This window comes from Neopsephotus bourkii, unplaced genomic scaffold (genome assembly GCF_033783945.1).
Source record: "Neopsephotus bourkii isolate Nb327-2 ecotype Australia unplaced genomic scaffold, CSIRO-AGI_Nbou_v1 NB_756, whole genome shotgun sequence".
NCBI classification, from domain to species: Eukaryota; Metazoa; Chordata; class Aves; order Psittaciformes; family Psittacidae; genus Neopsephotus; species Neopsephotus bourkii.
Genome location: NW_026901254.1, coordinates 2,800,848 through 2,826,850, shown reverse-complemented (window position 1 = coordinate 2,826,850; position 26,003 = coordinate 2,800,848). Strand labels below are relative to the sequence as shown.

Below are 26,003 nucleotides of genomic sequence, written 5' to 3'. Positions count from 1 at the left end.
TACATCTTGTTTTACATATTTTAATAGAAGCTTTCTTCTGGTTATTTTACAAATTATATATGCAAATGAGGTATTAAATAATTGATGAAGCACCTTGTTTTGCTTGTCGCTACAAGTGATGCTTTTCTTCACAAATATATTTAGGCAGTAGTTCTCTTCACAGAAAGATTTTTGCATAGTATTTTAAAAGATATTTAAACTCCTGCAGTGATGAAGGCTTATTTAGGAACACCAAGTATAATTTGCTAACCTGATTTATGAAGCAATCTAGTAAAATAGCACTGCAGAATTACATTGCAAAGGGATACTCATCTTCTGTGAAAACCTTATATTTTTTAACACTTGGACAGCTCCATATTATTACATTCTATGGTAGGACAAAGTATATTAGGGTAATTATCCCTCCTGTTTTAGGACAGCTTTATAAAACTGTTAGACGTTAAAGCTGCATTATTATTTTCCTACTGCCAAATTTCATTCTCTAATACTCAGTAAAAGGGGAAATAGAGTCATTAATCTCTTATTAGACACAGTTTAAATGGTGTAATGTAATCCTATAAGTATTTCTACAGTGGTGTGTATATATATGTAAGCATATATATATGCATGTATATACATATATAACAAAGATACTTTTAATTGTAAAGATTCTAGATTCCATCCTTTAACCTATTGTATTAAAGAGCCAATATTTAAAGTATTACTTCCCTCTTTTTTCTTTGTTTTTATTTGAACATTTAGCATATGATCAGTCTTGCTGTAAAAGGGCTTTCTGAAATAAAATTGGGCCAACAAAGTATAAGTTATTTAAGCATTGCGTCTTCTACCCTTCTAACTAAAACATCAGTAAGTCATAAACAGTCCTTTTGCTTGTTTGTGGAAATGTACAATACAAATGCAAACTTAAGAAATGCTTTCCTTTTGAAGCTGTGAGATTTGAAAGAATGAAAACTAGCTTTAATGGCATTTAGCAAGTTTCTGATTGGGCACTTACAAATGAGAATCCTTTCAGTGCCTATAAATTAATTTCATAAAATACAGCACTCAGGCACAGAGTAACTTCCACTGAGAACACTGAGGTCTTCAGAGAGAATTCTTATAAAAACTAATGGGAAAAAGACACCTCCATAATGAGGTTCACACAACAGACTTGTGTTTCAGCTTCCTCTGAAGAAATCTTAATCTTAAATGTAGGCATCTCAAATCCTTTTCTTGGTTTTAGGCAAAAGGTCTCTGTTTTCCTTCTGAGAGAAGGGGTTTATCTGCCACTAAACATGGAAGATGCTGAACAGGTGCCCACTAAAGGTCAGAGAAGAGCTACAGATGAATCCTTCCACTCTTCACCCTTGTGTTGTAATGTTTTATGAAGAGCTGAGGAAACTGACATTTTTAAAAGACAGTGGTATTTTTAAAGGGAAATCCTAAGATTCACAATTAGAAATTTATATTTTTAAAGGACATGAAGAAGATAAAGTTATTAAAAAAATGATGGTATGTCTTCCTCACAAATAATTAGTAAAGTATGTCTCTTGACATGCTGTCCTTACTTCCTTGTACTTTGTTGGGCTTTTTTTTCAGAACCAACAGCAAACTGATCACCTGCATGTCAGAAAATGGCAAATAACCCCCAAATTCTTGTTCAAAAAACTACAAAACACTACTGTGTGCCCCAGAAGAAAAGCAACCCTGAAAACTGCCAACATTTTCATATTTACTTCTTTTAGCTGTCAGTGAGACCAATCAAAGAGATAGATTTATGTTATGTCTATTTTTCTAGTCCTTTTAAATTCATGTTTGCTTGAAGGGGCACAGGAATTTCAGCAGACAAAATCTACTTTCCAGCAGGATATATATGTTTTATTTCTATGGTATCTTTATTTCTAAGGTATTTCTAAGTTTGTTTTTTTTTTTTTTTTAAGAGTGTCTTGTAATACTGAAAATATTCACAGTGAAAAACAGAATGCATATTCAGAGGTCTTAAGTACACAAAATCCAAACCATAGGATCTTTTGATACGCAATCACCTATAATTACCTGGTTAGTTTACTTTGCAGTCAGAAAATGGTGTTATTAAGTGCACGTATTTAGTCCAATATTGTCCTTCTTAGGGAAACACTCTTTCATTAACTGAAGAGCAAAACTCTTACTAATCATCAGTTTGCTTCTATCAAAGTAAATTTACCAGCAGCCAACTGTCAAGATGAAATTGGCAATTTATACAAAACATGAGGAACATATTAATAACAACAGAATTCCAACCTAAAATTTTGCCATGAACATATTTTTTAACTTTACATTGTGAGGTACTAAGCAGTTTTTTCCAGAGTTACCCAATAACAAAATAAGTAATGACTGTTGTCACTCTTCCTTTCTTTCACAGAAATAGCAATATAATCCTGTTTTGGTATTAACCGCTATATTTCAACAGCATGTGCCATTAATTTGCCTTTATGTGCTGAAACTAGTCAATACATAGTCTGCAAACTCACTTGTTCTTTGGCTCAACATGACAAAAACCACTGTCTTAAAATAGCTCTTTTTATCATCTTCAGGGCAAAGAACAGTTTAGATAAAACACTATAGCTAAGCTCTCAGAGGATATATTAATCTTCCGCTTAAGTCATATTCTTCTTTATGTGTTTTTTCCGGTATTTTATGTGTTTTTTAATTAATGTGTTTTTCTGGTATTCTGAAATACATTTACAAATAATACTACAGAAGCTTGAAATTGCTTTAATGAAGTTTAAGAGGTTTTTGTTCAGTGAATATCTAAAGATCTTTCACCTTGTAAAACGTGGTAGTTCACACACTGAACATTTTACAAAATAGGGTTAAGTCACTCAATATTCACTAATTACTATGAACTGTTAACATGGTGCAATGTGAATGTGTTATTTTTTAAAGAAAGTCTCCATCTGTTAATTTTGTTACTATTCCAGAATGTGGAATGCAGTTTGCTGTGTTGTGTGACTTGACCCACTATTCATACAGCATTTTGATAAGAGCAGACTTCAGCCATCAGCTCTCCAAGACACGTTATTTCACTGCTGCCTTCCCCTCCTAGCATTATTGCACAGGCAGATTACCTTATAAATATTTCCATTTTTCACTTTATGTGTTGTCTCTCACCTCATTGAACTTCACTGGCATTTACTGTGAGCTTCCATCATTCCTGTGCTCTGTCCTCCTGGTGAGGAGGCCTAGAAGTGGGAGTCTGCCCTGCAATGGCAGCACTAGGGCCAGGGACATCATGGGCTGTTGGGGCTGTCCATTCTCCTAACCCTGCTCTGCCCCTGGGTTGCAGTGAGCCACACAGCACCCAGAGATTCCAAGAGGCACTGAGCAGCAAGTCTGCAGTTATGGCCCTGCCTTCCTAATATTCTGCAAACTGGTGTCCTGAAAAGATCAAGACCTGTACTAAATTGTTATCCTTTGCATGTGGAATGACCAGCAGTAACTGCTCAGTGTGGCTAGACTTGGAAAGATAAACTAGAAGGATCTCCTACTTGCCTAGAAAATAAGCCTTTTATAACAACTTTGGCTGTTTAATGATGGTCTGTCCTCACGGACCACTTCATTATAGTTCTCTTTCCTTTGGATGTACATGATGTTCCCTGAACAATGTCTACTGTAGAGGTAATGCCCTGATGTTTAGAGGGAATAACCACCCTCTGATGTGGAGCTGCTGGGCAGGAATATTGCCATGAAAACATATTTGTACGAGAGACAGCAATCAAAACAGTATTTTTATCTAATCAGTTACAATGCAAACTATAGTCATAGTAGGTTTAGAAGAAGGCCACAACCTTTAGAGACACAGAGTCTGCAGACTTATTCAATGTTAGAATGAGAGTGACGATCCCAAAATGGATCAAGTAATGTCCTTTGGGAATATACCATATATATCAGAATGACTTAGTAAGGGAAAAAAAGTGAGTAGACTGAGCCTGTCACTAAACAGATGGACACCAAAACAGATGTAATTGGATTTGTTTCCGCTAAGCAGATTCATAAGCTAAAACTCTCTCCTTGCTCCTCTGAGAGATCAGCTTCAGACAACTAAGGAGAAATATGCTTAGCATTGGATTTGGCCAGTGTTTGTGGCAGCTCAAGCACTAATGAGGACCAGCTGTTAAAAAGCAACCATCAGAACTGCCTGTCCATTTACCTTTTCCCAGTTTAATGTTCCAAAACTTTGCCAAGTGCAAAGTTTGGATGAACCAGGACTGTGTTTTAGTTCAATTATCTGTCCTATCCTTTTCCCATTTTGTTGCATAAATTAATCATGATTCAACAGCATCCTGCCCACTGCTAAAGGGTACTGGCTGGCAGGAGTATTTTGGCAACCCACTAACTTGGTGTTTCCTCCAGGTGTATTGAAGAAGGAAAAAAAAAAAAAGAAACCAAATAAAAAACTGTTCTTTCCCTGTGGAGTGATATGAGACTATTTTTCCCATAGTAAATCTACCACAGCACCTATATCCCAAAGCCATGCTTTGCTACCTGAAGGATGGCAGAACTGTTGAAAGAAACCATCTGAGAATCCAGGCAAGCCCAAGAGGAGAGGAGTGAGATAAAACTGTGCAACTAAAATACTGTTCTGCATCCCACAAGGAATTATCACTACACTGGTAACACTTTCTGCCTAAATCCTAATAGAGTTGTGCCACTGTGAAATGCTTTCTGCAGCTGTTCTCAGGTTGTACTTGGAAGAGCTGTGAGAAAATTGCAGATCTTAGGGTTTGCAGGGCATGCCCTCACAGCATTTGGCATGCTGGGTTTTGCATTCCATCTGCCAAAATGCAAAAGTAAGCCTTCTGGTTTATAGAGAGAAAATATTAAAAATATCTAATGTAAAAGAATAGGGAGAGGTGTTAGTCTTCAATTTCCATTTTTTGAAATTTCATAATTGGCATCAGATGGCAATAGCCATTCTTATCAGTTCCCTGAAGTTGAATTCCCAATTATTTTTTTCTATCTACACAATTACTATCAAGAAAAATTGTTCAATACTGAAGTGTTACATGAGAAAGGGAAGCAAAATACATTTGTTTGTATTTTAATCTTATCATTTTTATATGCTTCATATATGCAAAAGTAGTGGTAATAACAATAATGCACTTCTTAAGATTTATGTTGAAAAGTCAGGCACAATTAATAAAGCTTCACAAGTCAAAACGCAAAGAAAAAAACTACAAGACATTACATTTAAAGTAAACAGCAGACTGCCTTATAAGATTTTATTCAATAGCCTGTCCTACTTCCACTTTCTGTAATTAAGTGTGGTGTCTGACAGCATGTGCTCTGACAGTGTAAGCGGAGATAGCACACTTACCGCAAGTAACTTATAAATAATCAAATCACCCATTCAGATTCAAACACCAAAGAGATGGATCAACTTTTTCTGCTACACCCTGCATAAAAAGTTCCTTTTGAGTGCCACACCATCAACGTGCAATATTTAAGGCAGAAAATTGTCATGCCTCTTTTGTTCCAGTGAGCAAGCCAAAACACTCACTTTGCATTAAACAGTGCACTGCAGAAACACAGAGACCAAATCATATTCCCTAGACATGAGCCTTCAAGACACTCATTCTCTCTGTATTTGCAGAATAGCACACAATGAGACAAACACAGCCCAGGTTTTATTCCACCGAGTTCAGTGTTATTACATGAAGAATTAATTTATTCAAACACATTTTAGTCATTATACAAGCACTTCTAATTAGTTGCAAGTGAACACTGGCTTACCCTCTGGCTTTTGGGGGGGCTAAGGGACTCTCTGTTTGCCAAAATAGAAAATTATCTTCTTATTTTTCTTGTTTCAAGACTGGTCTGATTAATGGAGTAAGAACTCTCAGGATACTACTGAGATTGCCAGTTGTTTAGGGAAAACAATGCTTAAAAAAAAATAACAGCCTCATGTCCCATAAGATAGCATCTTGATTTTACCCTTACCCTATACATGGGGGAAAAAGGCGTAGAGGGACTGAACAGATGTCATTCCAGAATGCACTAAACATGCAGTGAAGGGAAGGAGATGCTGTGATCTCCATCTTCTTGAGAAGCTGGAAATTACAGCAGTTTTAGCCCCTGCTGTGCTGTATTACAGGACTGGAAAGAGGCAGTCACCAGGACACAGTGTGGCAAGGAGGGTGAGGAATTAAGAACTGTGATATTAACTGAGGGGAAGAAAAGAATCATAAAATATAAACAGATCCAGAAAATGCTAAGATACCTTTACTGCCACCAGAACTGCAGTGATAAAGTCTTTATGTCACTGTTCTGCCTTGATTTCCTAACCTGCCTTGCATCTTTGAATTTTAAATACCCCGGTATGTAGAATGTGGGTGTTTTCCTACACACCCAAATATTTCAGACATTACAACACATATTTTGCTTTCTACACCCTCAGTATTACTGGTGGAGTTCTAATTCAGTGACAACTGAAAGCATAATAACCATTTATGACCATGGGTTCCCAACACCTATATTTAATAGGACTCCAGAAGATATATGCAGTCACTAAAGATAACGGTATAAACAACTTACAGACAGAATTTTTATGGTTGCTGTCTTTGCTGGGCAACATCTTGACTCCTCTTGATTTCAGTTCAATAGCTTTTTTCACTGAGAAAACAAGGAAACAAAAAGAAAGTAATTCATTATTAAAACTTATTAAAAGGACATAGAACAGCCAATTCATACACGACAGTAATACAAAGCTAGACAGGAATCCCACAGACTGATTGAAATAACTATAGTTTCTGTGATAATCCAAATATATTTTTACAAAAATACAATCATGTATCATGTTTCAAGATGTCCTTTTTAAACAGACATTATCTTTGCGGTATTTCAAAATCAAGTTTCCTTAGGGTCAAAGAAAAGAAAAAAACCTTTCCTCATTACATGTATGGATTTCCTATATTTGTGATGCATATTACAAAATCTTACACATTATTTTAATTTATTTCTTAAATATTTTACATTATCTACACAAATCAGAGGATCACAACATTTAAATGCAATTTTCACAACTGCTTTTCTTTTAATCTTAATAGAAGACATGTTTTTAGTTCAGTTTTCTAAGGAAATTAAGGTTATAATATACTATGCTACATTCTTCATCTCACCTAACTCCTTTTGAATCTACAGGGCAATTTCAACAGAATAAGAAAGAGAATAAATGCTTTCAAATGGGAAAAAAGTTTTGTGAGAGAGAACAGATGCATCAGAAATTTAAAATATGTTTTCTCTCTTTAGCCAGCTGAATGGCTGATAAACTCCCAGACTATCCTGACTAAATAGTTAGCGCACCATGGGAGGGATAAGGAGCAAAGTAGAAAAAGGCATGAGAAGAAAGTAGAACAGTTATACATTAAGAAACATATGGGGTCGATTTTTAATTGTAATGGTGGAAGAAAAGTGTAAAAATATAGGATCCATTCACAGGAAATTTATTAGTTCTGTGGCTTCGGGAGAACTTGATCAACTGAAAAAAAATCAGAAGTAGAAAATAATTGTGAAACAAGTCTGGACAATTCAAAACTATTGTGCAAATAAACAATAACAGCTAAATAGCTAGTGAAAAAGCAGTAATCCTTTCCTCTTTCATATTAAATGCTTTTTTTTTCTAGAGCTTGGAGTGGTTAATAATCTTAAAATGCAACCATTTATTCTAGATCCAAACATAGTATGTAAATGAATATCACAGATTATTGGTTATAGTTTCTAGGTGTGGGATAAATTTTGTGACTATCCACCATACACTGATCTATATGCAAATATTTCTAAGAAGTGAAGTGGTAGGAGCAGCAAGACAAGATGCCTTTTAAGACTGCATTAAAAATCATTATTTCATTGTATTTGTTTCTCTATTGGACTTCTGCTGCTTTTGCAACCTCAGACTGAAACAGGCATTTCCTAAATGCTGAAACTGAGCAAGTACTGCAGAAACTACACTTTTTTTTTTTTCTTTTTTTTTCTTTTGGTGCTATGTATGTTGCAAGTGCAGACATTTATGTCTAAACCTGGAAAACAGGCGTTCAAATGATGAAAGACGATTGAAACACAGTTGTAGCGGCATAGGATGAAATGGATTTGATGGCAGTGTGTGTGTTTTCTTTTAAGACAGGAAGACATTATATGGAGTCTTAGATGAAGACAGTAAGGCTAATATTTCCAAGGGCTTCTAGAAGGGTAAACCTCATAGATATGGTTTTCTTAGGGTTGCTTTCTATACTTAGGTACTAAAACTTCCATCAAGTGCCACCTTATGTTCTGCTTTCTTAGGCTGCATAACCAGTCTGTTAAAATTGCTCTGTATATAATGGAAAAAGAACAACTCATGTAACGAATACCTGGGATGCTGCCTGGAGTTGTGGTCCCTCCAACAGATGAATTTCACAGATTATTAGTATCTGAGCTGCATGCAAAACATGCAAGAGTTCTTGAAGGATTAAAAATCCACACTACTTACATTCACAGATGAGTGATAAACCCATCAAGTTATTATACAGAGGATAGAAAGAATTACACTCTCCTCCTTCTCTTTGTTGGAACTGGAGTTGTTTAGTCTGAGGAAGGGAAGGCTCAGAGGGGACCTGAGCATTCTCTACAACTGCCTGAAAGGAGGCTGCAGTGAGGTGGGTGTCAGTCTCTTCTCCCGAGTAACAAGCAATAGAACAAGAAGTAATGTCCTCAAGTTGCACTAGAGGAGGTTTAGACTGGATATTAGGACAAATTTCTTCACAGAGAGGGTGATCAGGTTTTGGAACAGGCTGCCCATGGAAGTGTTCAAAAACCATGTATATGCAGGCCTCAGTGATATGGTTTAGTGCTAGTCTTGGCAGTCCTGGGGTAATGGCTGGACTTGATGATCTTTCCCAACCTAGATTCTTTTATGATTTTATCATTGCCCTGTGACCCTACTTCAGGGTGAAAGTGGCAATCATGACTTAAATTCCTTGTGGGAGTTCACTTTTGAATGTATTTGATAGACGAATCATGCTTCTTGGGAATGGAGAAAAATGATACCCATCAGCTTTATTTGAAAGACAGAGGACATAAACTGAAATAAGAGAGGTTCTGATTTGATATATGAAAAACTTCTTTACTATTAAAACATTCAAGCTTCAAAACAGGTCCTGCAGTTTCCATCCTTGGAGTTTTTTTCACATGTCAAGAAAAAGGCATTCTGTATCTCTCTTCAAGAATATTAGATAGGGGATTCATAATACTTAAGATCAGTCATCTAAAATGTATGTTTTATGAAGAGAAATAGCTAACTCAAGGGGACAATTTATCCCCTTCTAAAACAGGCACAATGAATCATCTCCTAGAGATGCCTTTTATTCTCCATAAAATATAACAGAAGCATATAGCACTTGCTCAAGCTAGATCCCTACATCTTAGACAGTAACATTAAGGTGATGTAAGCTTTTATGTCTGGAGACAGCCAGATGTAGGTACCCATGAGACACAGCAATCCACAAATGAGACAGTTTGAGAGAGAAATACCAAAATTCTGCCTCTTTACACTTGTGTGTGTGAGATTTTGCTTGTGGCCTACATAGTGTTTTCTTCTATTTTTTTTTAAAGTATGAAGAAAGTATAGTCTTTACAACCTGTTCATCTTCTGAAAGAGAAATAGAGACCACTGAGCACTGTGGTTTGATTCAATCAGTTCAACCCCTTCTGTAACATTAAAAAAGTACTCTAAATTGCACATTTTATAACCATTTAAATCCCATTTGAATATCTTTTCTGAGATACTTCTTTTCTAATTCATGATTGTTTTTTCATCAGAAAAGTTTTCCTGATTTCAAAGATTATTTGCTATTTAATATCAGAAGAAAAAGTAATGAGTTTACGTTAATAATGTCAGCTATGAATATCACTTTCCAGCTTTTAAGTGATTACTTTTTAAATTTGCACAGCTTTCTGCTGTCTTATATTAAATATTCAGTTGACTGAATTAACTCACTTCACCTTTTCTGTTAATCATAACTTCAAGACTCTTTTGGAGATGAGATACCCATTCAGGGACAAGGGCAGGGCTGAGCACTGGATGTACAAGACAATCTTATCAGCCTACTGGAAGGCACTGGTGGCATTTCTTAGCTTTTTGCTGTAACTAAATTAAATTCAGCCATGAAAAGAATATATGCCTGGAATTATTTGAAAAGATCATGAAAGTTACAGTAACATTTTCAAGTTGTATAACTCTACTGGCTAATGTGCATACAAGAAGTATGCAAATCTGCTTCAGGCCATGGCTGGAGACAGGCATTTAGGAATCAATGTTCACGACTATTCGTACGCTTCTCAAAGTCTCTTTGTGGGTTGAAGAAAGAGGCCAAAATTAATTCAGCAGGTATTTGGTGCAAAGGAATGACTCTTCTTCCTGTTCATATTACATTAACAGACTATGACCTGTACTTCTTTTGGAAGTTGTGTTTGATTTGTTGTGTTTTTTTCCCTGCTCTTTTAAACAAAATAGCTGTTTGTGGTCTCAATGAGTACTATCTTTCTGGGCAGAAGCTTCAGGGCTTTGCACAGAATATGACTATCACTCATAGTTTGAAACTGTCTCATGTGGAGAACTGTTGGTGCTGAACTTTCATACTGCCTTTACACTTCAAGACGCATTATGTGCAAGCCACGGTAGTACTAACCTCTCAGCACAGTTTCGCTTTGTGCTTTTGCAAGCTGTCAGTCTGCATAGTCAGACAATCCCCAGTGCCATGTCTTCCCATGGGGATTTCTGCTCTGATTTTTAGTTCTTCCTTGAAATATCAGGTTATGATGCTTATTGGTTTATATTCAAATTCAATTCACATAAATATTAGACTTCATTTTAGCTTTTTCAGATTACTTAATTAGAACAGGAGGGGTGTAACAGTTTTCTTAACATTCAGTAAGAGTATACTTTTATTCCAAGATTTCTAACACACTTTGAGTTATTAGCACCTCACTGAAATAATTTGGCTATGGTTGTCAGACTCTAATTTCAGTTATACTTGTACATATCTGGTAGAATGCATCTTTTCCACAGAATGTTTATATGCCTAGTCCAAATTTATTATAAAATATTACTGTTAACAAAAATCACCTATGATCTAATATTTTATCTTTGCTGTTGGTGGTGGTGTTATTTTTAACCAAATTACTATACTGCACATTGCAAGCATTACAATGTTTTCTTAGCTCAGAGAATACTCATAGAATAATTGATCTTTTCAAACTAATATATTGCAAAGAGTGATCTGAATGATTTTTTTTTTTCCATTTTCAGTCAACTATATAATGGCAGATCAGAAATACAGCAAAAGGAGGAAAAAATTACATTTTTTCCCTACATACTTTTCAGTGAGTCCTTTACTACAATGAGATCTGAGTAACTTAATGAATTTTTATCATTATGGAGAAGATTTGGAGATGCACTGCTCATGTTCAAAATTAATTGTGATATCTTATCACTTTAATAATCTATTAATCAGAATATTTTCAGTAGGAGTGAATCACATCCAAATATACATACTCATCCTTTTCTTCTTCTTTGTCTCAGAGAACTGGAAATATAAAAAATGTTTATAAAAATCACATATTTCTAGTGTGGATTTTTAGAAATAATGCACCTTAAGTGCACCCTAAAAATGTCAAAATATTTTTTAATTCAGGGTTTTTTTTGAAAGTGAAAACAGACATTGGTACTATCAGCTTTATTTTGTGAAGCCATAAGGCACTTCAATATACTATGCCTTCTCTACATTCCTACCTCTCGACAGTTCAGAAGGAAAATTATCTCCATTTTATTCTGATCACATTTATTTCTACAGGAGAGTAACTCACAAAAGAATTGCTCTACTGCTGTTACTACTGCAAAAACATATGCAGCAGTTCATTACAGAGGGATGGTTTCCTACAATTCATACAACGATGAATGTTTTAAATTTATTTTTATTTTCCACAGTTTTGTTTCCCAGGATGGTTCTCTGAAACTGGCCAACCTCAGGTATACTCCCAATTGCTCAAGAAAAATGCGAAGGCTTGCTTTTTTCATGATAGTTTTAAACAGTGTTTTTAACAATTACATAAGACTAAACAAAATCATTAAAAAGTCTTACAAATATTCTCTGCCCATGCATATTTTAAAAATATATATATATTTCACAGGTGCAAAGAGTACACAAAAATATACAAAATATGAATTCCTGGCAGATTCTGCATCTTTCCAACAGTAAACTCAGCTATTTAAATCCTGATCTTTGATAAATCTTTCATTTTCATTCTTCATGAGTCCATTTAGTTACATCTGAGGTTTTTGTTTGATTTGAAGAAGAGAAGCTAAAACAGTCTTTAAACAAATTATATATGCACCTTGAAAACAGCAAAAACCTGTCTGAAATCTACACAAAGCCTTGTCAGAATTCAACATGTTTATAATTTTTCTCTGACACTGGAAGATGTTTTTGCCTGAACCACTGATACCAAACAAGCGGAATTTGTAAATTAACTTTTTTTTTTTTTTTTAACATATATAAGTTCTTCAGTTATAATTTCAAGGCAAGAAATAAAATTTTCTGTGAATTTTATTAATATGTTATGGGCTACTTCTTACTGTGGGCTATTATGTTCTTGTATTCCTCATAGCAATTACTTCTTATTTGAAGTTATATTTGAAAATACACTGAGAGAGGTCCTACAGAGTGCTGCCTGCTCTGTGCCCTGTAAGATGCAGAGTTTCAGATTTCTCAGAGCATGTTGCCTGCTGGGATGATAAGGAAAAACTAATATGTCTGTCTTCCCTTCTGTCACCAGAAGAAAAAGAAATACTAAATAAAGACTAAAAAAAAAAAAAACAACAAACAACAAATAAAAAAAGTTACATGTACTTCCTACACATCCATAAATTAACAGGTAGCAGGTAGTCTTTGGCACCAAGAATTTGCAGTCTTACTCTGGTTTGATAATTTTACTTAGAAGATACATGATAGAAATTGGTAAGAAAATATGGAAAAGTGAAAAATTAGTTCTCTATTTGCAGGGAATAATTGAGAAATAAATAAATCTACAGAGAGTTTTGAGGAGTTATGATAAACTTAAACATAAAAAGGGAACTGCATAGGGGAAAGATACCTTCTGCAATTCCACTGGGGCTAGATCAAGAACTTACATTCTCGATCTGTAGCAAGGGAAACTTTGGTTATACAAGGAAGTTTTTTTAACAGTAAGAGTGATGAAGCCCTGGAATAAATTACCCAGAAAAACTGTGGAATTTTAGTCATTTTAAGTTTTAAATAACATGTTAAATTAAGGTCTGAAAACTACAGTCAAATATATTTGGCTCTTTTATGATATAGGGTTAGATTACCAAGACCCTTTTTAAACCTATTTTTTATTATTTTATAATAATAACCCATAACCAGATGTCATTTGGCTGAGAAACAATAAGTAGCTATGATCATGGTAGTTTTTTCTAGGATTGCTAGCATATGAAATTAATTGATTACACCTACATTTAATTGCATGTGTGCAAACAGGTAAATGGTGTACAATACAGTATTAAAGCCAGTTAAGGTGCCAGAATAGAAACATGTCTCAGTTAACACAGTGCTATGATTGATCTAATTTAGCCTTTTTGTATCTAATACATTTAGGCCTTGAGAATACCTTTATGTTACTCAAACACTTACTGTTTGTTCCTAGCACATTCTTTGTAACGGTCCTCATCTTGGATGACATTAACATTTTTTTTCTTGCCAGTTTTTCTTCCTGCATGAAATAACCTGCAAGGCCTCTAATACTGGCTACCACCCAAAGCTGAAATATTCTGACATCATGTGCTGGTACTTCCTCAAGCTGCTTCTGGTGCTGCTCTGCTGAGTTCAGCTCTTGGCTGCCTTTCACTGCAGATTTTTCCAAAGTACAGATATTTGAAGGTCAAGAGGGACAGCATATTGCCCAGTACATGGTGAACACATGTATGGCCTCTCAGGTCTAGCCTGAAGACCAGTGTCACTTTTAATGCATTTGAATGGTTCTGTCCTTTTGCTAATGTACAGGGAAAAAAAAAAAAAAACAAAACAAAAAAACAACAACAGAACAAACACCAAAACAAAAAAACTTTCTGTATGTTGTACATTGACAGGAAAAGAAGAGAAATATAACACTTTATAACACTTAGCTTTAGAAATTTCGCAGAGTTCAGTAGGAAACAGTGATGTATTTGCAATAGTATTCATAGGATTATTATTTCATTATTTACAGGAATTAGCAAATTTATCTCACTGCAGAATTCATCAATTTCTTTTTGCTTTAGTTTGATTGCTTAGATTTTCTTCTAGTTGAGCGCTCCTGTTTTGAAACAAAGTATTTTCTTAATTCAGACTGCAGAGTCCAATTGAGTGCCGTTTGCTTTGCCCTAGTGTCTCAGTCTTTCTGTGTTCTCCTCCAAAGACACAACTGCAGGACTACTACCATTTTTTGTCCTTGAAAGAAATGATCTACAATTCCACATTTGGCAACATCAATATTCTCTCCAGATTCTGCTTATATATTAAGATTTTATTTCTATTTACTCAAGCCATGTGGGACCAGTAAATAGATCATTAGCTATCTTGGGCTTTTCTTCTGCCTCACAACGGTCTGTTGTACCATGAATTCTTTCTAAAAGTTTAGTATTTATGAGAATAGGAAAAAACAACCATTCTTAATCTTACCATTCATTTTATTTTGTGAATGGAATTTTATAATAAATTCTTTGCTAAAACAAGGCCCCAGGCTCAATAACCTAGAAGGATCCTTTTAAGCTCTAGTTTAAACTGACTCGCTGGAATAATCCAACCTTCTGCTGCTTCTTGTATTCCCTGCCTGAAGATTATTCAGTCTAATACAATATCCCAATGTTTCTCTCACTATCAACTTTCGAAATCTTCCTTACAAATCAGTATTAAAACTCCAGAAAGCTCCACAGTGGGCATGGATGTTTTGACTGTATGGCTACCTGTAAAAGCTGCAAGTTCATGATCAGTTGGCTTTCTTGTTCCATCAATCCAGCAAAGCAGTGCCTGCCACTATCAGACCATCCACCTGCTCCCTGTGCTAGAAATCTCTGCATGCAGTACTAGTGAACAAATGGTGCAGCCTCAAGATAAATTGGTGTCACGATACATTTTTACACAAATCTTTCTCATTCCCTGTGTATAAGCTGACACAGGATGTGCAAGTTTAAAAAGAAGCACAGCCATTCGTTTTCCGGTAACCTTCTCTATGTCACTTAGCTGGCCCCTTGCCCTGATGGATTGCCTTAGCTCCTTTGTGCTATCAATATATGATATATCATAATAAAACAAGTATAGCAGGCATCAAGTCTTCAGTGCCTGCAGATGTCCTCCAGAGTTCTGGAAATAGTATCAGCACAGTTTGCACTATAAATATAACTATCACAGAGCATACTAAGTAGTAGTATGTAGGGATTGTCTCTAAAAGATAAATCATAAAATGAGATTCACTTAGTTCCTGGTCTGAAAACTAGTTCAAATATAGCCTTTCAACTATAGTGTCAAAAGCTGATTTATGGTTCTTCTCCATTAACAGCTCCATCATGCCACTCAGTGGGATGATCACAATGTTCATCAGAAAATACTATTCTCAAGTCAGTATTGTGACTGTCTTTTCAGGTTTTGTAGAAAAATTAGATGTGTTGTTTGGACTGAAAACATCTCTGAAACACAGCTCTTCCACTGATCATTTGACTGTTATCCATAACACAGATGAACTTGAAGGAACTCTTTCATCATACATAATGAAGAAACCGCAAGTGGGGTAAAACTGACGGCCTGCTATTTGATGTCTCTAATTTCTTGCCATGTAAAACCTGACCACGTGAATGTTTTCAATCACTGCCAAATATAAACTAAGGAGTTTAACTGACACCGTGATTGCACATAGGTTATACACGTTTCCTTGAAAACCTGCATACCTTCATCCTTCTGTATAATTGTGCATACTCCATCACTTGTGCGTATTCTCTTATTTAAAATTCTCATGTCCAAATTCTTCTGTTCCCTCTCTATATTGCTACAAGTTAGTTTAAAAATCAGTGAAACCTACAGTTTTGTCAACTTTTTCTGAATGCATATTTTTGCACTGGAAAATACAAAGTTCATTGGTGATGCATCAGTGTCATAATAGAACAGCATGGAAAACAACCGGTTTAGAAGTTAGGCAGCCCTGGGACAGTGATGCCTTCAAACAAGGACTTTGGAGGAGCCAGGCATTGAGGGAGCTTAACACAATTTTTCACAAAGAGTAGCTACCAAGTCTGGAAGAATGTTACTTACTTTCAAAGTATTTCAATTTCATCTTTTATTTTGCAGAAAAGATAACACCATGCCAAACGATTGTCAAAGAATTAATGGGTGTTACAAGATCAGCATCTGCTTAGTACCGACATCACAAAGGAGCTATGCCTGAGTCTTCTTAGCAACACAGAAACTTTATTAGACACTCAAGAAAGAAGTATTGCCTGTGGCAACTTGGATGAAAAAAAGTACAAGCTTCCACTTGTACTGAGCTCTTTGTTTCTTCTGACAATGCCAAAAAAAAATCAAGGCTTCATAATAATATGCTCCTTTATAGTGGCTTAGTGCTAACACTTATTAATAGAAAGCCTTCGGTGTCACGGAATAGCTGTATGTAATCTGAGTCTTTGTTAAACATGCCACTCTGTTGGCACTGAGAAATTCTACCTAAACTTCGTACTAAGTCTTGAGGGCTTTATCGTAGGGTCCAATTCTTCTATATTCTTGGTTAAATGTAGTTCTTTTAGATACATGTGTTTTCCTTTTGTCATGCTAAGTCAACTTCTGGGCTTTGTTTCAAATTTTGAGAAAACAGAAAGACTATGTGACATCAAAACAGACAAGATGGTCAACTTCAGGAATGCATGATGCTTTTGAGATGGCAGTTTTAACAATAAATCCAAAGATTATTTCTAATGTGAAAAACTGGAAAAGGAAAAGTTTCAAATCTCTAAAAATGGGAGGAACAGATACAGTTTTATCTTAACCATCTGCTGTTCGTTATATATTAGCCAAATTAATTATGAATGTTAAAGAGACATCACAGGAGCAGCTATTTTAAGAAGCTGGCTTTTAGAGGATGCACATGTCACATTCATAAGGAAACAGTCCAAATGCTTTCTCATGCTCTTCCCTTACAACAAGGTATAGACTATTACTAAGCTAATAAATGGTATCTTCTAAGTTTAGTATAGGGACAAAAGCGTACATGGAAAAAAAAAACCAAACCTAAGCTTTTTCCAGAAGGGATAAATATATAGTGAATGCACTGGAAGACAAGATGTCAAATATTTATTTTCTTATCATAGGTGTGGGGGTTTTTATTGTTTTTTTTTTGGGGGGGGTTGGTTTGTTTGTTGCTTTTTTTTTTTTTGTATTAATCTCCTTTTTGATCAATCAACAAAAATTTAAAAATGAGAAAATACAGGCCAGTGCTTAATGCTATTGGGTATTTTATATTCTTAGGTGACAATGTAAAATTGTCCTGATTTTGGCTGGGATAGAGTTAGTTTGCTTCCTAGTAGTTCATGTCTTGGCTTTAGCCTGAGAACAGTGCTGATAACACCAACATTTTAGTTGTTGATAAGTAATGCTCAGCCCCATCAAGGACTTTCTCAGTCTCGTGCTCTGACAGTGAGGAAGGGCACGAGAAGCCAGAAGGGAGCAGAGACAGGACACATGACCCACACTAGCCAAAGGGGTATTCCATACCATAGCACATCATGCCCAGCATATAAACTGGGGGGAGTTAACCGGAAGACCCAGATCGCTGCTCGGGTTGGGCTGGGTATAGGTCAGCAGGTGGTGAGCAACTGCATTGGGCACCACTGCTGTTGTTGGGGCTTTTTTCTTTTTTTTTTTTTTTTTTTCCTTTCCTCTTTTATATCTTTCCTGTTGTTATTTCCCTTATCATTATTAATACTAGTATTATATTGTACTTTAGATATTAAACTGTTCTTATCTAAACTCATGTGGTTTACATCCTTTCAATTCTCTTCCCCATCCCACCTGGGGTAGTGAGTGAATGGCTGTGTGGTGCCGAGTTGCTGGCTGGGTTTAAACCGGGACAAAAATACATTAAGACAAAGATACATTAAGGGACTCAAGTTTTGACAGAGACTGAAAATCAGATTGGAAAGGATGGTTAAAGTTAATTCCCAAACCAGGAGCTATCCCCAATCAACAGTTACATATGAAGTTTAGGCCAAAATAATAATTTTTTTTTGATGGTTCATAAACAAACATTCTCTGAGAGCTTATCATGTTGTAGACTTGTGCAGATTTTACCACACAGCTGAGTAAGTGTCTTTGAAATGTATATCAATTATACCAAACAAAAACTCAGAGAAAATTACTTCGCACACCCAAATCTAAACAAGTCAAAATAAAAGACTCTCAAATGATCTACCGATTGTATGATAGGATGCGGGGAAATCTGCAGTTACAGTATCAAAGTGAGGAAAAACACACACTGTGAAAGAATAAAAAACAAAGGAAGAAAAAAGATAAATGAACAACCGAAGTCTACCTACAGCAGCCATGACAGGTGTACAGAGTTAAGAACAATGATTTATGCCCCTACGGTATGTCACATAGTTTAACATAACTTAGCTAATCCATTTCCTAAGGGTTAGCAGTAGGAAAAAAATACAGATACATGGGAAAAAAGTTAAATGTAGTTTTAGTAGTGCAGTGTTAGTTTAATATCTTAAGAGAGCTAAAATCAAGTAAGTGGTCACTGGACACTTCAAACAGCACTAACAATAAAAATGCAGTAGCTGGTGAAAAGTTCTTCCAATGAGAGAGTTAAAGAGCTCAACCTCATTAGATTATCTAGGAAACTGGGAGATGACTTGGTGCTTTAAAAGGGGAATTTTAAGCATTTTACTCTGTTGAGGGAAAGCATAAGGTCACTATTGGACATAGAAAGCTCAAACAAGACTAATACAAGTCAGAAGACAGGACTACATAATTTAACAGTGGTCATGACAACCACAGAAGACAATAATCAAGAGAAATGATGGATTATCTACTCCTTGATTTTTCCATATCGACTGGATTACTTTCTAAAAAAATAAACTTAATAAAATACAAATTGTCTCAGTATTCATTAATGGCAAATTCCATTCAGCATCACTTAAGAGCTAGAAAATAGCTTTTTTTCTGTTTTTTTTTTTTAATTTTATCAAATGCTGTTAGTAATTTTCTTTTCTAAATTTACTGTGACAATTCTAATTGTCACAGTAATTGTCGCGCTCACAGGCCCTTGCTCTCATGGAAGACTTCAACCACCCTGATATCTGTTGGAGAAATGGTACTGCCTGGCACAAGCAATACAGGAGGTTCCTCGATTGTGTGGAGAACAACTTCCTTCTGCAAGTAACAGAGGAGCCGACAAGGAGAGGTGCCACGCTTGAGCTCGTTGGAAATGTGATGCTTCCAACAAGGAGCTCATTGGAAATATGATGCTCCAGGACAGCCTTGGTTGCAGCAATCATGACATGGTCAAATTCAAGATCCTCAGGACAGTGAGGAGAGCATGCAGCAAGCTCACTGTCCTGGACTTCAAGAGAGCAGACTTTGGCCGCTTCAAGAACCTGCTTAGTAAGGTTCCATGGGATATAGCCCTAGAGGGCAGGGGGGCCCAAGACTCTTGGTTGATATTCAAGGATCACCTACTGCAAGCTCAGCAGTGCTGCATCCCAACTAGAAGGAAGTGCAGAAGGAAGGTGAGGAGACCTCCTTGGATGGATGAGGAGCTGCTAAGGAAACTTTGAAGGAAAAAAGAGGCTTATAAAAGGTGGAAGCCCACTGTAGGAGAGGACTTGTTTCAAGACCGTCTTAAGAACCTGAACATGCACAAGTCCATGGGACCTGATGGAATCCATACGCGGGTCCTGAAGGAGCTGGCAAATGAAGTTGCTAAGCCACTCCCCACCATATTTAAAAAAATCATGGCAGTCAGGTGAAGACCCCAACGACTGGAAAAAGGGTGACATAACCCCCATTTTCAGGAAGGTGAAAATGGATGACCCAGGGAACTATAGACCTTTCAGTTTCACCTCTGTGCCTGGCAAAATCTTGGAGCAGATTCTCCTGGAAGGCATGCTAGGGCACATGAAAAACAACAAGGTGATTGGTGACAGCCAGCATGACTTCACTAAGGGCAAATATTGCCTGACCAATTTGGTGGCTTTCTATGATGGGGCTGCAGAACTGAAGGACAGGGGTAGAGCAGTTGATGGCATCTACCTGGATTTCTGCAAAGCGTTCAACACTGTCCCACACGACATCCTTGTCTCTAAATTGGAGAGACATCAATTTGATAGGTGGACCATTCAGTGGATAAAGAACTAGATGGACAGCCGCATGCAAACAGTTGTGGTCAATGGCTCAGTGTCTGGCTGGAGACCTGTAACGAGTGGTGTCCCTCAGGGATCGGTGGTGGGACTGGTCTTGTTCAACACCTTTGTTGGTGACATGGACAGTGAGATTGAGTGCGCCCTCAGTAAGTTTGCTGATGACACCAAGCTGTGTGGTTCAGTTGATACACTGGAGGGAAGGAATGCCAGCCATCCAGAGGGACTTTAACAGGCTTGTGAGGTGGTCTGATGAAGTTTAACCCTGACAAGTGCAAGGTCCTACACCTGGGTCGGAGCAATCCCAGGCACAGCTACAGGCTGGGCAGAGAAGAGATTCAGAGCAGCCCTGCGGAGAAGGACTTGGGGGTGCTGGTCGATGAGAAAATGAACATGAGCCAGCAGTGTGTGCTCGCAGCCCAGAAAGCCAACCGTATCCTGGGCTGCATAAAAAGAAGTGTGACCAGCAGGTCGAAGGAGGTCATCCTGCCCCTCTACTCTGCTCTCATGAGACCTCTCTTGGAGTATTGTGTACAATTTTTGTGTCCTCAACATAAAAAGGACATGGAACTGTTGGAACAAGTCCAGAGGAGGGCCACGAGAATGATCAGGGGACTGGAGCACCTCCCCTATGAAGACAGGCAGAGACAGCTGGGGCTGTTGAGCCTGGAGAAGAGAAGGCTGTGTGGAGACCTCATAGCAGCCTTCCAGTATCTGAAGGGGGCCTACAAGGATGCTGGGGAAGGACTGTAGGGGACTGTAGTGATAGGACAGTGTAGGAAGGACTGTAAGGGACTGTAGTGATAGGACAAGGGGTAATGGGCTAAAACTTAAACAGGGAAAGTTTAGATTGGCTATAAGGAAGAAGTTATTTACTGTAAGGGTGGTGAGGCACTGGAATGTGTTGCCAAGGGAGCTTATGAATGCTCCATCCCTGGTGGTGTTAAAGGCTGGGCTGGACAGAGCCTTAGGTAACATGGTTTAGTGTGTGGTGTCCCTGCCCATGGCAGGGGGGTTGGGACTAGATGATCTTAAGGTCCTTTCCAACCCTAACTAGTCTATGATTCTATGAATCTAATTGAAACCCCTGATTGAAAGTAACATTCATCAAGGAAACACCACAAATTCTTTTCACTTTTTTCAAACACCATTTCTAAAGTCTTAGAGAATGTACAGGAAGAACAGATATGCATTATAGAGAGACTCACTGAATTACAAAAAAATCATTGAAAGAACTACTTTACCTAGCAGTCCATTTCGCATTATCTCGTTCATGTTTTTCCGTTAGTACATATTTATTTCAGCAGCCTCTATCATACTCATTGTTTGACTTCAGTATTATCTGTTCATTAAATCTTGAATAATTCAAGATAGTCAAACACAACAGATAGGTAACTTCTGGTACATAATGATCAATAAACATAATACCTCCTTGAACCTCTCTGATAACTTGCTAAAAATAACATACTTGATTTGAAACTCCCTACAACAGAGATCTGATTCTTAGTTAAAGCGGAATGCACCCATTAATGCAGTTTTGCCTTGGAAACTTTCTTGTTTTCTTCTCTTTCTAGGAATTCTCAAATAAATATTTAACTTCAGCAGAATAGTTTTAGTTAACGTAGAAAAAGTATTGTGATTTTTTTTTTTCTTTTAAAATGAAAAGCAAGTCAATAAACCAACCTTCTATGTTCTGGAAATAAGGAAATCTCAACAAGCATAATGTACATGCTCTAAATACACAAAAGAAGGGGATTTGTTATCACACCTTTTGAGTCATCCCCGTGTACATTAATCAGCTTTGCTGCTGGGAAGCACTAGGTTTTCATTTCATAGTGAGACTGTTAATGATACTTGTCCTCTGTGGAATTTATCAATTTATGAAGCACTAGCGTAAGACAAAACATATACTCTGCAACGCCCACTGAATATATGCAAAGAGTCTTTGCACATCAACACAGGTGAGAGACAGAGGGATAAAAACAAAGAAGTTCACAGCTGAGTAATGCAACACCTTTAACTCTATGACAACACCACCATAGAACAAGCCAGGACAAGAACTGAGTCAATTATACCCACTATGGCCAATGCTGCTGATATAGCAGGCGTGAAGCAGAGAAGGCCAACCATGTCATTGCACTGTAATTTGTCCTGGTGGTTTTCTAGGGCCATTTCAACAACCAAGTCTCCTTTTGCCTACAGACTCTGAAACTATACAAAAAATTCTGCAAGTTCACTGGAAAATACCTATTTTTATTGTTGAAATCAAGACAAAAATCAAAACAATGTAATAAGGGGTGGGAATTAAAAAAAAAGACCAAAAAAAAAAAACACAAAACACAACAACAACAACAAACCCACAAAACAAACCCACAAACCTTTCACACTTTATATGCATTCATTCTGGCCTAACGGAAGATGGAACAATAAATATGATACAAGAGGAAATCCAAGCACCCACAAGCTAGGTATACCTTCTATATGACATTGTTTTATTTATACATGCAGCTTTACAAGCATTTTAAAAATATATTTAGTTCATCCATTCAAGCATGTAATTCTAATACACTGCTTTAACTTGTTCATGTTAGTGACCTCATTTTCTTGACCATTTTAAAAATCAGGGCATTAAATATTGCAAACATGCAAGGTAGAAAGATCTACATTTGCTGAACAAATAAATGAACTATGCATAGTTTTACATGTAATTGGTAGTTACAATATTTTAATGAAATAAATTATAATAATTCTGTTTGTCTGTTCAGAAAGCAAACAAAGAAAAGAAAATTAAATTGGCTGTTTGCTAGTATTGCTTTTGGCTGACTGAAAAAGTCCAAGTTACAGCAATACTATATCTATGTTAACAAGATAATAAATATGATGTAAATTTGGTACGAGTTGAAAAGAATTACTAAAGAGCATTTTGGGATTGCACAAGGCTGATTATGGAGTATTTAGGGGAATAAATACATAATTCCATAGCAGGGAAAGGGATGGATTACGCTGGTTTGGAGAGGAAATGGTATGTGCTAATATAGGAATAGAAGAATGGGAGGAACTAGTTGCATGCAAACCAGGGCTGGTCATTATGCTAGACAGATTGCCTGACCCATGTTATCTGTGCTGCATCCTGGTTAAACTCAACTTCTAATGATTTTCCTGGATTGCTGACTCCATTCTCTGTGCATGTGTTTATATGGGGTCTGAGTGCAGCAGCTGGAGTCAGACCACGGCTGGAGAGCTGTGTGCCTATGCTGTGGTACCTTGAGGGAGTGCGGGCACGCAAGCGAATGTGTGAGAGCTCCCAGAGATCCAGCCTGGTGAGTAGGTGAAGTAGCCTGGGAACTAGCAAGGTGGGAAGGCATGTGTATCTCAGAGGGTGAGGCACCTGGAGGAGGTGGCTACTGGAGGGGAGAGAAGGTCCCAGCCAACTTCTGGGAAGACCATGTGGTCTGGGGGTTGACTAAGACCCCTTGTGTGTCTGTACTGTGCCCGTATGTAGGTCTGAGCACCAGCAACTGGAGTGGGTCTGCAGCCTCAGGAGCTCATAGGCTCAGGTGCCAGCAGTTGGGGAGACAGATATAGGAGCTGGTACTGGGAAGACTGTCTCAGCCCAGCAGCAGGGGGATTCACATTGTCCATGTATCACAGTATCACAGTATCACACAGTATGTTAGAGATTGGAAGGGACCTCAAAAGATCATCTAGTCCAATCCCCCTGCCGGAGCAGGAACACCTAGATAAGGTTACACAGGAACGTGTCCAGGCGGGTTTTGAATGTCTCCAGAGAAGGAGACTCCACAACTTCCCTGGGCAGCCTGTTCCAGTGTTCCGTCACCCTCACTGAGAAGAAGTTTCTTCTCAAGTTTAAGTGGAACCTCTTGTGTTCCAGTTTGTACCCATTTCCCCTTGTCCTATCATTGTTTGCCACTGAGAAGAGCCTGGCTCCATCCTCGTGACACTCCCCCTTTATATATTTATATACATTTCCCACTAACAAATCTCTGTAACAGAGAGGAGAGCCAGACAGGAGAAACAGGCTGAGGCCAAGGGTGCTGTATGTATTCATACGAGTACTGTGTCTGTCAGTGTTAATCCACGTGGCCAAGTGTGAATAAAGTGTGATATATGCATGCTCTGATGTGTGTGCCTACAGGGAACACAGCACTATATTCCAGCATCTTTATGCAGAATACCCATATTCAACAGTGTATGCTGCTTCTTTCAGGGTTTGGGTTTTTTTTTCTGTTTCATAGTCTTCTCTTGCTGTGAGTTTGTTGGGGTCTTTTCTGTTTTGGGTTTTGTTTTGGGTTTTTGCTCTTTGGTTTTTTTTTGGTAACACACTCAATCTCATTACTAGATACAAAAATGAACAGGACTGGCTGTGTGTTATTATTATTAAATAATATTTTGGATTAATTTAAGGTAAATCCGATGAACTTCAACAAATGAAACAATTTTCACTCTGTAGGAGCCAAGGGACTTGTTTTAAACTATAGCAGAATTTAGAGTCTCAAAAGAGTAAGTAACAATAGGTACTATTTAATTTTCAATTAGTTTGATGATTGCTAGTTTTTGAAAGTGAAACTAAGCCCCAAGATTAAATCTCTCACTTGTAGAAACAGGCCAAAGTAGAACAGCAAAACCTGTCAATTTCATCTGCTTCTGTCTTTCAGCCCTCTAAAACTGAGTTAAACCTGCTTAGCTGTAGTCTTCATCAGTTCATAACTCAAGTTCATTAAGAAATCACTTATTACATGCCCTTTCTACTACAAAACCAATTAAATTTAGTGTAACAGAACCACTTCAAAATACAACAAATCAAAAGAAGCTTCTATACTAACAAGGCGTCTGACGCACATATTAAATTGGCATCCTTTTGCATTTGCCCACATGATACAGACTGAGTAGGGCAAGAAACAGATGCTATCTGCAAGGGAAAGGAAAAGTTGAGTAACTCTTTTACCATACACTACAAGAAGAGATCATTACCTGTAGTGACTACCAGGACAGAAGAATTCCAATCCTTCTTAACCTAATTCCCAGTGCAAGCAGAAGAGATGTGAGAGATCAAACCAAATAGTTTGATATAAAAACCATCAAAATATCAAAATGTATTTGTGTATTGGGTTTGTGTGGCAAGATTTTGGTAGCAGGGGGAGCTACCGGGATGGCTTCTGTGAGAAGCTGCTAGAAGCTTCCTGTGTGTCTAACAACCAATGCCAGTCAGCTCCAAGACTGACCTGCTGCTGGCCAAGCCTGAGCCCATCAAAGATAGGGGTAGCGTCTCAGGGATAACATAGAGGGAGTGGAGGGGGAGAAAGCACACAGCAGCAGCCAGGAAAGAGGAGTGAGTATAGGTGAGAGGAACAGCCCTGCAGACACCCAGGTCAGAGAAGAAGGGAGAGGAGGTTCCCTAGGCACCAGAGCAGAGACTCCCCTGCAGTACATGGTAAAACTTTATGACACACACACAAAAAAAATAAACACCACTACTTTTTTAAGGAACTGAGCAAACAATCAGAAAAACACAGCATGGACTGATTTTAAGGGA

At 37.3% G+C, this 26,003-nt stretch overlaps 1 protein-coding gene across 2 annotated transcripts in view; it reads right to left on the bottom strand.

Annotated features, from left to right (window-relative positions):
• Positions 1 to 26,003, bottom strand: part of CSMD1 (CUB and Sushi multiple domains 1) — a 1,128,271-nt gene that overhangs the window by 400,286 nt on the left and 701,982 nt on the right. For both annotated transcript variants that reach the window (XM_061354960.1, XM_061354961.1), the window contains exon 7: positions 6,553 to 6,630. In XM_061354960.1, the coding sequence (XP_061210944.1) occupies positions 6,553 to 6,630 (78 nt within the window). The remainder of the gene's footprint in view (positions 1 to 6,552; positions 6,631 to 26,003) is intronic.